Source organism: Barbus barbus, assembly GCF_936440315.1.
Source record: "Barbus barbus genome assembly, chromosome: 41".
Classification (NCBI taxonomy): Eukaryota; Metazoa; Chordata; class Actinopteri; order Cypriniformes; family Cyprinidae; genus Barbus; species Barbus barbus.
The window spans coordinates 7,141,937-7,155,856 of NC_136719.1; the positions used below are offsets into that span (position 1 = coordinate 7,141,937).

At 38.4% G+C, this 13,920-nt stretch overlaps 1 protein-coding gene across 4 annotated transcripts; it reads right to left on the bottom strand.

The window, feature by feature from the left end:
• Window positions 1-1,076: 1,076 nt before the first annotated feature.
• On the bottom strand, window positions 1,077-13,391 carry LOC306860329 (putative ATP-dependent RNA helicase DDX23). Of its 4 annotated transcripts, none has more exons than XM_079401974.1 (18): window positions 13,303-13,391; window positions 13,130-13,180; window positions 12,605-12,771; window positions 12,412-12,525; window positions 10,283-10,370; window positions 10,133-10,198; window positions 9,917-10,055; window positions 9,101-9,234; window positions 5,893-6,005; window positions 5,508-5,651; window positions 4,143-4,368; window positions 3,853-3,998; window positions 3,578-3,755; window positions 3,213-3,455; window positions 2,941-3,092; window positions 2,732-2,840; window positions 2,471-2,645; window positions 1,077-1,682 (listed from the first exon to the last, which is right to left on the bottom strand). In XM_079401974.1, the coding sequence occupies exons 3-18, from the start codon at window positions 12,769-12,771 to the stop codon at window positions 1,459-1,461; spliced, it is 2,418 nt and encodes an 805-aa protein (XP_079258100.1). In that variant the 5' UTR covers window positions 13,130-13,180; window positions 13,303-13,391; the 3' UTR covers window positions 1,077-1,458. The 4 variants fall into 4 exon arrangements, with proteins under 4 accessions (XP_079258100.1, XP_079258102.1, XP_079258101.1 ...); XM_079401976.1 differs by having other exon boundaries at window positions 13,130-13,157; window positions 13,303-13,381; XM_079401975.1 differs by lacking the exon at window positions 13,130-13,180.
• Window positions 13,392-13,920: the final 529 nt, after the last annotated feature.

The following is a 13,920-nucleotide window of genomic DNA, read 5'->3' on the forward strand; positions in this document are numbered from 1 at the left end:
TAACAAAATTACAAATGCAAATGCAAAATAAGTCAGAAAACACAACAAATCAGACAAACCGGAAGAGGTAGGTATAGTTTGAGACAGCGCCATTGGCTTGGGAATAGATTACTCACCGCTGACTGGACGAGGCATCTGGACAAGGTGTACAGGAAGAACGAGAAGAAGAACAGCAGAGTCAACTGAAACATCCGCTCCAGTGGCGCAGATGGTAGATCGCCTGTCATAGTTTTGACGCGATCGACCCGAGTTCGAATCCTTTTCAAATCTCGTATCGCATCGGAAAGGCATTTATTTTCAATAAAACTGAGGGAAATTATCAAAAAGTTGAAAGTAAAGTATCGGGTAGGGTTAGGGTAGGGCTTTATTGTACCAATAAGATGGCATCCATTTAATAATTTAAATTAAAATGATAATTTACACTCAAGTTATTGCATACTGTTTTTTTTTTACTACAATACTGAGGTGCAGATAATTGCCACTATTTGCATCAAGTAGTATAAACAGCACAAAATCCAGCTATTTTCACTTGTGTAAATGATCATTTTAATTCAAATTATTAAATGGATGCCACCTATTTTTTAAAGGAATACTGAACAATTGAGATTCTGTATGATCATGAAGTGCCATCACACTTTTTTCAATTCAATTGCAGACCAGAAGCTTTTGAGGAATGAGAGACCAGATTAAAGGCAACTAGAATCTTGGAAGAAGTAACTTAACAAATAATAAATAAAATTTTTGAGTGACAAGCCCAACACTGGTCTTAATACACATTATTATACAGTTAGAAGCTGCGCTGCCATCTAGACTTCAATGATACTAGTGAGTTTTCACAATCCTGTCAGTTCCCAGTGCATTAAATCAATACCCTCCACTTTGTTTAAAGTAAAATACACAAGAGACAGAATTCACTCTAGTTTCATGTTGGCTTGTGAAATCCATTTAAGATGTCTGCTATATTTTGGGCAGTGTAATTTACGTAATTGCAGAATACATTATCATTAAAGATTTTACACATCAATCTGCTATCAAGCACTCATAAACATAATAAAATGAATTTCAAATGACAAATTTCTCATTCTAAAGGACTTTATTATTTATCCGCAGAGTGAACAAGTTTTACTCATCCATTGACTGAAATGGAGTATCTACAGATGCATTAATGAATTGGTATTTTTACACAATTTTAAAATCAAACACAATTACATGTAATGTGTAAAAAAAAGGAAAGATGTGTGCCATTCTACAATGTAATGTTAGACCAACTGTCCATCTTAGGATGTCAAGGGATGCCTTCTCTCTGCTACAGACACTTGTCATTGGTTTATCTGCATCAAAACTGATCCCTTGGTTTACTGGTGGTCTCATAAATTTGGTTGCAAATAATCTGGTGATAAAACAGCACACTCACAAGATGTACAACAGAAAACAAACAACATGAGTAAATGGTTTGGTTCAGGCAAAGATGGTCTCCTCTCTCCTCTTCTTGGTAAGGATGGTGCCGGGCTTGTGCTGGGCGTCTGGGTGATTGGCCAGCTCAGGCGGGAGGGTGGACACGGGACTTTCTAAGATGGCCTGTTTCAGGTCGTAGAAAACAGAAGAGTCTTCTTTGGTCAGGAAAGTCATCGCCATACCACTCTTTCCCGCACGACCCGTTCGGCCAATACGATGGATATAGTCTGAGAAAAGAAAGTGTTAAATATTAATCCTCCAAATAGGAAAAGTCTCCTGATAGAACCACTTGACAGTGCTAAAGGGCAAAGGACAAAAAGTGACAAAAGCCCTATTTAGACGGTAATTGTTTCCAGGGGGTAGTCAGTGATTTTATTGGCGTTTGAATACAGAATGTCTGTGTTTTTCTTTCACCACCCGCGTAAAAATCCCCGCCTGATCTTGGACAAACACAAGGGTTGTTTGGTATTTTTATGTAATTGTTGTCCAAATCCGCATCTCTGAGTTTATGAGAAGAATTCAATTTTTAAATCCTTTTTGACCACTGCTAAACACGTACACTATCTGTTGCATTTTGCTGTAATTTGCATGCATATTTATTTCTGAAATGATTTGATCTGAAAACAAATTTTATAACTGCTCAACCACAGCGAGTGAGAGCAGAAAGAAGAAAATTAAAAAAACATTCAAAATGGGTGTTAATAATGGCAGCAGCAGGTATGCAATACAGTATTAATGTGTATTATATACAGTTATATAAATAACTATATTAAGGCTGCCTCAGGAGAGAAGCCAAAAGCTTTTTAAAAAAAAAATATTTTATTTACAGCAGACAATCATGTGTTCCTGGGCACGTAGGATGCTAGGATCACAGAACTCACTTCTCCAATGTGAATAAATCTCTATCCGAATCCATGAGTTTTATCACTGAGGTGCCATGTAAATTTATGTTTACAGACATCCACTTGAGAAACAAATACCGTCTGAATAGGGATAAAGATTATGTTGGACTCACCCTCAATGTTCTTGGCCATGTCATAGTTGAGGACCATGGAGACGTCATGGATGTCAATACCTCTGCCTGCCACGTCTGTGGCTACCAGGATGTCCTTAGCTCCCGCCTTTAGGTTGGACAGAGCAAACTCTCTCTGTTCCTGACCTTTACCGCCATGGAGCGTACAAGCATTGTACTGCAGGACAGAAGAAAAGAAAGATTGAGTGTTTCTGAGTTATTTCTAGAAAGCATCACAGACATAAATAAACACTGTGTACTCACTCCAATCTTCTCCAAAGACTTAGCCAGCACGTCACAACCCTTCTTCTGGTTAACAAAGATGATGATGGGCGGCTCGAAGCCACTTGCCAAAACATCCATCAGCCTCTTCCTGTTTACCACACAAGAACATTTGTGAGAAAAGCCAAGTACATTTCTGACAACAACTTCCACTTGAATATGACTTGTTTACAGTTAATGTGCACTCTGACCTCTTTTCACCCTCTGACATGAGGAGGACTTTCTGCTCCACCCTCTCGTGAGGTTTGCCTGCAGAGCCGATGTACACCACCGCAGGCCGACGGAGGTAATTTCTGGCCAAACGCTCCACTGCAGAAGGCATGGTGGCAGTAAACATGACCGTCTGAAAAAACAGAGGACGTGCAATTAAAGGTAATTGTAGGAGGAAAAAAGAAACTTCATAATTCATTGTTCACGGCGAGTTATTTCCCATTAAACCATGGTAACTCAAGATATCTGTTACCTGTCTGTATTTGTGTTTGCCTGACTCAAAGTTCTGCATCATTTTTTCGGGGTCCTCCGCATCATCTGTGTCTGGTTTCTGATTGGTCACAGGAATGTACTCCAGAATCTTCTGGACATCGGGTTCAAAGCCCATGTCAATCATTCTGTCGGCTTCATCCAGTACCACATATGTGCATCTGCTCAGGACGAGGTATCGGTTTTCCAACACGTCGATCAAACGACCAGGTGTGGCTATGACAATCTGAGAATGAGGAGCAAAACACATCAGATCTACAACTATGAGGTATTCCATTATGAATGAATAAATAAATATAAATATATATATATATATATATATAAAATATATAGGGATTACGCTCTCACCTCACAGCCCATCCTGAGTTTGAACCCTTGATCCTCTCTGGATATTCCACCGATCACAGCCACTGTCCGGATCCCCAGCGGTTTGCCGAATTTAATCGTCTCCTCCTCTATCTGCTGCGCCAGCTCACGAGTGGGGGCCAGAATGACGGCATACGGTCCCTGATCTGAGTCCTCGATCCTACAGTCACAAACACAAACAGAGTTTCCCACATTTGATCTGATTCCACACTACAGGTGTTGGCAAATAAAAGTGACAGAAAAAAGTGAGCTCTCACCTGTCAATCTTGGGTAGAGTGGTGATCCAGACCAATAAAGGAATGAGGAAGGCGGCAGTTTTACCACTACCAGTCTCAGCCACACCAATGATGTCACGGTTCTGTAAACCAATAGGAATGGCCTGCCTCTGGATAGGTGTGGGATCCTGACAAAGAATAAAGAATAAAAATGTATATAATAAAACATTTTTATATATTCAAAACATTTACATGGATGCCTACTTGCACACTTGTAGAAGAATCTAAACCAGTCTAATCAAGTCAACTGAGAAACACAAATACAAACTGACCTTATAGCCACACTTTTCGATGACCTCCAGAATGTGTGGCGGCAGTGAATACTCCTTCCAGTTGCGGATGGGGTTGGGGATCTTTCCTCCTTTGGTTGTGATGCTGTAGTCCTCTCTGAAGATTCTCCAGTCTCTGTCTATCATCTCATCCATCTTCTTCTGAGACCAGTGCCGGTCGTCCCAGCGCTGCTTGGCCTCCTTCTTTCGGACCTTCTTCAGCCTCAGTCTGTGAAATACAGAGAATTTAATAGCATATCCATTAAAACTCAAATAATAATACACAATTATTATTTTTTTTTATTTTAGGGAATTTTTATTAATTACTGAGTGGGGGGCTGGGGGTTGGTGAAGAAAAATAAAAGAAAAATAAATAAATCACAAACTTTCCTTTCCAGTACCCACAATAATTTTATTTTTATTTAATTGGTCGTACATACAAAAAATTGCAGTCTGTAATTTTTTCTCCTTTCTTTTCTTTCTTTTTTTAAAAGAAGCCTCTAATGCTCACCAAGCCTTCAGTAAAAACAGTAAGAGTGAGAAATATTACAATCTTACCATTTAAAATAACTGTTTTCTATTGTGATATAATTTTAAATGCAATTTCTTTCTGCGATGAAAATCTGAATTTTCAGCATCATTACTCCAGTCTTTTGTGTCGCATGATCCATCAGAAATCATTTTAATACACTGATCTGGTGCACAAGAAACATTCCTTATCATCATCAATGGTGAAATCAGTTGCTTCAAAAATCTGATAATGATGTCTGCAGCGCAATATTTGATCGGAAGTTATTTTCATCAGTTACGGCTCGTTAGCGCTAGCATTCTGCCAGCTTCAAATCAGACACAGAGATTAAATAGTGCGGTAAGATCACATTTATTTGAATAAGTTGTAGCGTTTATTTAAATTAATTATCGATCGATGGAGCGAGAGAGAGAGCGAAAGAGATGACATTTGTGTGTGCGTTACCCGTGTCTGTGCATCTCTCTACAAACAATGAAGCTTCAAACTCCTCGATGCTGAAGAATATAATGTAGTGATCTAGTTTCTAGGCTTTTTTATTAATAAAAGTCACGGGGCAGTGCTAACAACAAGAAGCTTCAGTGTCTGCGCAGCACAATCTGCGATCTCTGACCTCTCTCTCTCTGTGTGTGTTTGTTTGTGTGCATAAGAACAGCATTTATTTGAAATAGAAAACCATGGTAACATTACAAATGTTTTTACTGTCATTTTTGACCAAATGAATGCATCCTTGCTAAACAGAATAAAAAAAAATAAAAATAAAAAATACTTACTGAACCCAAACTTTTGAATGGTAGTGTACATACAATGCATCAATATGAAATATAACGTGTGGGACTTACTCCTCTTGCTCCTTCTCTTCAAGGGTCCGTCTCTTCTCCATCAGGTCTCCGTAGAATCGGGACTGATCTCTCTTCTGCTGCTTGAGATCGATGCCGGCGATGAAGCCTCGGCCATACAGCTGAACCGGATGCTTTTCTTTATATCTAAACGCATAAACAGAGTCAAACCTGTGTTCTTGTACTGTCAAGTAATGCTTTAGCTCCTGTATCATATATACACACTATATAAGTATGTACAATCCAACTGGCTAAGCATTTGCAGACCTAAAAAGAGTGACCTAAGGCAGTAAAGATCAAATGCAATGCAGTAAAATATACAAAATAATCTTTTATGTGCAAATAGCAAAGCAGTGCAGTTATTTCTGGCATCTCATGAGATGCTCACATTGGATTGTAGTCGGTTGATGTGTCTTCAGACGCATCCCACTCAAAGACAAACTTCCTGTCATTCAGATGGCGTGTGCGACGCCGTTTCTTCATACCGCCAAGATAACGCTCCTGAAGAGAAAATAAACAAGTATTGGTACACCATTCGTCAAAAAGACACAACCCCCAGTGCACTTCAATTCACAACAGGAAAAAATAAATGGAAAGCTGATTATTCTGATGGTAGACACTACCTTTACAAATTTATTTCACCAATTTTTCTGGAGCCACAATTTGCTGTGCTTATTCCCAAAGGGATATTTAGTAACAGTTTACTTAAACTTCTTCAGGTCTGAATGCTTTTTGTACCCGACACATTCTGCTTATTGCCAAAAATGTGATTCGGCATCTGTTTACGTACACTGTAAAAATTCATTTAAATATAGATTACTGGGCTATATTTTACAAGAAAATAGAAAATTGCAGTCTTTCTACTTGAAAAATTTACTTTTAATTCAAAGTGTTTCTTGCTATTTCTTTTTAATTATTTGTTAAAATTACTAGCAATTTCTGAGTTTCAAAATAAATCCTCCACCAAACTTTAAGTGCAATTGTTACATATACAAGTGCTGTCAAACGATTAATCGCATCCAAAATAAATTTTTGTTTGCTTAATGTGTGCGTACTGTATATTTATTATGCATATATAAACACTCATGCATGCATATATTTAGAAATTATTTACATTTACATGCATATTCATATAATTTATATTATACATATATTTAATATATAAACATAACATATACATGCATGTGTGTGTATTTATATTCATAACTTCTACTAGCCAAAAAAAAGGGAAGTAAACCAACAGCTTGAGGCTCTCTACACTGCACGTGACAAAGCGACTGTTGCAAATCATTGTATCAGTACTAGGGGTGTGCGATATTGACAAAAAATAAAAATAGAAAAGAAAAATCCCAGTATTTTCTGGGATTACATCGATAAAGATAATTAGACAATATTTTGCTGAGTGTGTTATTGTGCTGATATCTTAAGGACTACTGTGGACAGCTGACTCCTAAAGTTTTTGATATTCTTGAGTCAAATTCTTACATTTAATCAGTCAATTATAATAATAATACATTTAGGCTGTTACTAAACAAATGAAATCAGTATCAAGAAAATTAATCTTTACAGAAGATGCATCTGAAGTGGCATTTAGATGTATTTACACGTTAATGCAACTTAGAGGGACATGTGCTGCGTCCCAATTCACCTACTTATACTATGCTATAAAAGTATGTACTCTTTTTGTGAAGAAAAAGTACATACTTTTGAGCATGTAGCAGAATAGTAGGCAAGCTTTGGGACATACTACTTCATCATAGCTGCGTCTTTAACAGATGCTCTGTTGCTTAGTTACGTGCATCCTGTAACGGTTTAAACTGCCCTGTCAATCATCTTGTCACAGTTAACATCCACATTTTGTTTAATTTGATTTCGTACTGTATTGGAGAGAAATAAAGAAGCACATCGCGGGTCTTTCATGCCGAGAACTCATTTGTTAGCATAATGATGCATTTCAAAGTTAAACACCAAACGTATCATTATAAAAGTTCACAGTGTTGCTGCAGATGAAAAATAACGTGGATAACATTAAATATTTTTTCATCAGGTTAGACTGATTATTTATCACTCGATTCCCTTTCTCTACCTGTCCGTCGGTCGGGTATATCCGCCATGTTTGTAGGTTTTAATACTTTTTATGCATGTTTGTAGTTCTAATCGAATCCCCATCCACCGCGCAATGTGTTGTGGGTAATATTAGCCGTTAGACTGTGCATCGATCTACACTTCGAATTCTAACCGGAAGTAGTAGACCATCCGGGAATCTTTGGCATACTTTTTTAAACATACTATGATTTGGGACATACTAATTCTATTTAGGTCGGATAGTATGCGAATTGGGACGTAGCAATGGAATGCTTCATCCTGCAGTTACAAATGCATAAATAATGTTTTGATATTTTAAACATGAAATTTTGAATAATATTTGAAATTATTTTAAAAATGAAAAGATACTTTAAAAGTGAAATTAAAACCGCCAGCAGATGGCAGCAAGTCACGGAGTCGTTGCAATTGAACCGAATCATTTAAAGGGTTGATTCATTCAGGAACAAAACACCATCATGTTGCTCAGAGACGTGAATCAGTGCTGTGGCTGTGTTTGGAATGTTTTTTTATCGGCGAAATAGAGCAAAAACAGCCAATATAGTGTCTAAAATGTAAGTCTCATGATATTAACTTGTTTATTGAACTGTTGTATAAAATCAATATCACATTTGTAACCTGATTTTTTAAGAAAAAACAGCACTTCGTGTGATATTGATTAACTATATGAATTGATATAAATATATACAATTTCTGCTCCCTTCTCTTGAATTGTGTGATTATTTTGAATGAATATTAATAGACTGAATCATGCAGTGAAAGAACACACTCTAGTTAGTATAAGTTAGTCTAACCAGACTTCATCACGTCATGTATGCGTGCACTCTGTAAGTGTGTTGTGTTTGGTTTTTGCAATATACTCGATAACGTCATGCTGTCTCATGAGTTCAGTATTTACGCTAAACCTGTGCAGACTTGGCTTGCATCAACTTCCCCAAGACATTAATGAGTGAACATAACTTACGAAAAGTAACCGCCGAGTAATGGCATTTTTCCACTGCATGGTACGGCACGGTATGGCTGGGTACAGCTCATTTTGGGGGGTTTTCCACTGGGTACAGTACCTGGTTTTTTTTTTCAGTACCACCTGGGCTGAGGTTCCAAGCGAGCCGTACAGTTACCAAAATGTGACATGTAAACCCTGCTGATCACTGATTGGCCAGAGAGAATCGTCACAACCTGCGTCATTGAACTTGCAACACACTAGACCAGCTAGACTTAAATCAGCACAGCGAACGATTGAACGCAACTTTTTTTGAACGAACGCACCTTTTTTTTAACAACCAAAAAATGTCTGTTTCGTGGTCTGTTGAGGAAGTACAGAGGTTCCTCTCATTGACAGCAGAGGAGCGGATCCAACGAGAGCTTGATGGGGCGATGTGAATAATCCCGCCCCATCTCAAAAGCAGTGGAAACGCAAACCGAGCCGAGCCGATTTGTTCTACCAAGCAGTGGAAAAGTGCCTTAAGTGAAGACAATGTAGGACTCTTCACCTTTATGGCCTGCAGCTCTTTTCCTTTGTCTTTTTCTTCTCTAATCTTCTGACGCCCATCATCTTCATCATTCCCATTGTTCTCTCTTTCCATTCGCTCCCTTCTTTCCCGCCGTTCTCTCTCCTGAGGATCCTCTGCAAGTTGGATTAGGTAAGATGAGAAGAGAAGAACTGAATATTGCAGACACAGACTAAATGATACAAAACTCCAATTTTAAAAGTATAATCATGTTTCCACTAGGCATGTCACAAGAACCGATTCTACAGTACCAAGTCGGTATTTACATTTTAAAATCCTGCCAGTACCCATTTTCTTAAAACAGTAGCGTAATTACCGATGGTACCGATTAGCGAGGCTGCAATTCTTCCAGAACTGAAGGGGGATGGCAGAGCATCCGCCTGGAAGAGTCAGTCAGTCCTCAAAGGGTAAAGAAGAAGAAAAAGCGCCTACAAGCAAACAGAAGAACTAGACGTGGAAGACGGCGACGATATATGAATATGATTGTGTGAGATTTAAATGAGAGCGCACAGCTCTGAAAGCACGAGCGCTGTGCATGATCACACATACACATAACTGACTGACAGCTTACTGCTTGTTCATTCGTTGTGTCAGTGAATTGTGTGCGTTCACGAGTGCGTGCGAGTGTTATTTGAAAGCCAAGTGCCACTAATGTTGTGTTTTTGTAATATTAAATAAAAGAGTTACTGTTTAAGTAATATTGTTATTTTTTTCCCGTGGTATCGGTACCGACTACTAGATTTTTGGTATTATGACATCCCTAGTTTCTACAGATGCTACTGTTGTCCTGCCTCTCACCTAGCATCTTCCTGCCGATGTCCTGAAATATTCTTCGTTTCTTCCTCTCGTCGTCCAGTTGTCTGCGGCGTTCCTCTGCCAGCTGCTCCCTCCGTTTGATGGCCTCAGCTTCTCGCTCCGCTTTAGACAAGAACTTGGGCTGCAACAGGAACAAATGTTTAGAAAATACAACAGCAGTGGAGTGCATTTACACAAATATAAAAAACATCTCTTCACCTTAGATTCTGCCTCTTCGGCTGCTTTCTTCTTAGCAAGCAGCTCTTCAAGAGAAAGAGGCTGCACCTGGAACAGTGCAGAAACAGTGTAAAACAACAAAAGTACACAGTACATGAGCATTCAAACTTTAAATGACTTCTGACAGAGCACCTTCTCTTTCTTCTTCTCATCTTCCTCCTCTTCTTTCAAATCCTTCTCCCTCTTTATTTTCAAATCCTTGGATTTAGGAGAAGTGCTCCTGGGAGGAAAAAGCAAACACTTTATAACTGAGTATTAAAGTCATCATGAAATCAACATTGATAACACTTATTTTAATGGAATATTGCAGTGTTTATTATAAATTTAACTGCACATCATTAATTTTTCTAAAATTCATGCGCCCATTTTTCCTCATTTGATAATCACTCGGATATACAGTGCCCTCCAAAAGTATTGGAACAGTGAGGCCAATTCCTTTATTTTTGCTGTAGACTGAAAACATTTGGGTTTGACATCAAAAGATGAATATGAGATGAGAGATTAACATTTCAGCTTTTATTTACAGGTATTTTCATCTGGATCTGATACACAACTTAGAAGATAGCACCTTTTGTTTGAACCCACCCATTTTTCATGTTACCAAAAGTACTGGAACATGTGACTGACAGGTGTGTTTTGTTGCCCTGGTGTGTCCTATTAATTGATTATTCAAACAATAAATAGCTCTGAATGTCTGCGCTCAGTTTCAGATCCGTGCAGACTGCATTTATAGTTAGTTAGACGTGTAACCAACATGAAAACCAGAGAGGTGTCAAAAACGAGAAATTGTGAAGCTGCGAGAAGATGAAAAATCAATCAAACCATTGCACAAACACTGGCAATAGCAAGTACAACCATTCAGAATCTCCTGAGGAAGAAAGAAACCACCGGTGTACTAAGTAACACCTCAAACGGGTAGATCAAGGAAAACATCTGCAGTTGATGACAGAAACATTGTGACAGCTGTAAAGAAAGACCCTAAAACAACTGTTAGACATCAGCAACAGCCTCCAGAGGGCAGGAGTGAAGGTATCACAATCTACTGTTCGCAGAAGACTTCATGAACAAAAGTACAGAGGCTACACCAGAAGATGCAAACCACTCATTAGCAAGAAGAATAGCAGACGAGCCTCAAAAATTCTGGGACAAGGTTTTATGGACTGATTTCATGGACCAAAGTGATGGAAAGGCTAAAGTTTGGAGAAAGAAAGGATCTGCTCATGATCCCAAACATACAAGCTCATCTGAAACACAGTGTACACAGGTGTACATTATAGTACACATTACACAGGTAATGTAATGGCTTGGGCTTTCATCGCTTCTTCTGGGACAGGCTCATTAATCTTTATTAATGATGTAACACATGATGGCAGCAGCAAAATTAACTCAGAAATCTACAGAAATATTTTGTCTGACAATTTACAGAAAGATGCAACCAAACTGATTGGGAGATCCTTCATCATGCAGCAAGATAATGACTCAAAACAACAACGGAGTTCATCAGGGGCAAGACGTGGAAGGTTTTAGACTGGCCAAGTCAATCTCCACACTTAAACCCTGTAGAGTATGCATTTTACCTGCTAAAGAAGAGACTGAAGGGAGTAACCCCCCAAAACTGAAAGAGGCTGCGGTGAAAGCCAGGAAAAGCATCACAAAGGAAGAATGCAAAAGTTTGGTGATGTCAATGGGTCACAGGCTTGATGCAGTTATTGAAAGCAAAGGATTTGCATCTAAATATGAAGTCTTTCACTTTAATCTATGTTAATTCTATCTGTTCCAATACTTTTGAAGGGCACTGTATGTCACAAATGGGAAGATTAAATGATTGCAACTTCCATTTCATGCCGACTTTAATATATTTATATTTTAGTTTTTATTTACATTTTTAAAATCTCATTATGTATACACAATGCCAGGCAATTCAACATAAACAAAACTCTCAACAATAAGATTTTTTTCTCTTGTTCTCGCATAGTGAAGATTTGTATTGCTAATATTTTTTTTTACATTTTTCAGCATCATATTTTGTGTGTTTGAGGTTGTGTTATAGTATGTCATAATATTATATTTCCTTAAGTGTAAAATTAGAAGAAAAAACTATTCTGCAGAATTTGCAACAACAATGTTCAATGCATCACAAAACATTATCAAAACGTTTGTTGATAGGATCAATAAACATAAGTCACAAACTAAAACACTGGCACCAGGTCATCTGTACTGTTTGGCCCTAAAAAGACTTTTGATGCAAGTATGATTCAAACCTTGATTTCTTGGACCGGTCTTTGTCCCGTCTGTCCCTGTCTCTTTCTCTTTCTTTGCGGTTCCTGTCTCTGTTATTGTCTCTGTCTCTTTCTTTGTCTTTTAGACGACGATCTCTACATGCAGAGAAGGGGAGTTACAGTACACGTATATTATATCACTGATATGAGAAGAACAGTATATAACCCTACACACCGCTCAGGAGATTTGGATCTGCGTTCACGGGATCGGTGCCTTTTGCGTTCTCTGCCAGGAGATGCTTTCCGATCACGATCCCTGGAGCGAGAACGACTGCGCTTCCGAGCCTCCCGCTCCTTCCCTGCGGTGTCCAGGTCCTTCTTATCAGATGAGTCGCCCGCCATCTGCGAAGAGGGAGAAAGAAGGTTTGTTGGTGTTTACGCCAAGTAAAGCTGCGTAAGCGTAAGATTAATTGGCTTGCATCATACGCACTTACATTATTATTTTTTATTTTTTTGTAAAATCAGGATTTAACAGATTATTATATAGACTCATTGAACAGGAAACGCATTTTGTTTTGTTTAGGAAAAAGAATGAGTCAGATTTTAGTCAAATTGCAAGCATTAAAACACGGCTAAACAGTGTAACTAGAAAATTAACTTAACGTTACATGTGCAGTAATATCCCGCGACTCAATATTATTATCTAACGATATTAGTTAGAGAGTTTGCGCAGGAGTTTCAATAGTATCGTTTAAGTTACCTCACGCAGCAGTGAGCACAGCAATGGCCTGCTCTCAGCAATAAACACAACCTTTAGAAACCAGAAAATGACTTTAACGGGTAAAATCAAGTATCAACATAAGTAATCAAATATTAAAAACATGCTCAACTATACTGTGATTAAAACAGTAGAAATTAGATGCATTTACTTGCCTTAAAAGATCAAAATCAAGTCGCTTGCGAAGCCTGTGCGTTTCACTGAGCCGCCATTATGTTTCGCTTGAATCGCTTCAACATATGACGGACTTCCTGTGGGGGATTCTGGGAAATGTAGTCTAAAAACCCTGTATTGTTGATGACGATAATCCTCAACATCATTATTATTAGGGGTTCAAGCACGTAGTGCATTGAAACCCAATTGTATTTGATAGGATTTTTATTATTATTATTATTATTATTCCCTAAAACTGATTTTGCAGCCCAAACCTAGAGAGTTGAAACTTGGTCTGATTGTAGTAGTCTGGTGTTGTGCCCATTTTTGACTCCCTGCCAAATTATTACCCCCCTCGTTGAAATCGTTAATCCTCAACCCTAAACCTACGATACCAGGGAGGTAATAATCTGGCGGGGGTCAGAATTCGGCACAAGACCGGCCTTCTTGTCAAATCCAAAGGCTCGCCCCAATCGGCCTAACGGTGGCGCTACAGCACAAAAAACTAAAATTTCAGACATTTTTGGCCTTAGCTCATAAACCGTTTGTCGTAGATTCCAAAACTTTACATCGTTGCAATCCTTGGGTCAGCCTGAACAAAAGCGTACACTGCCAGATTT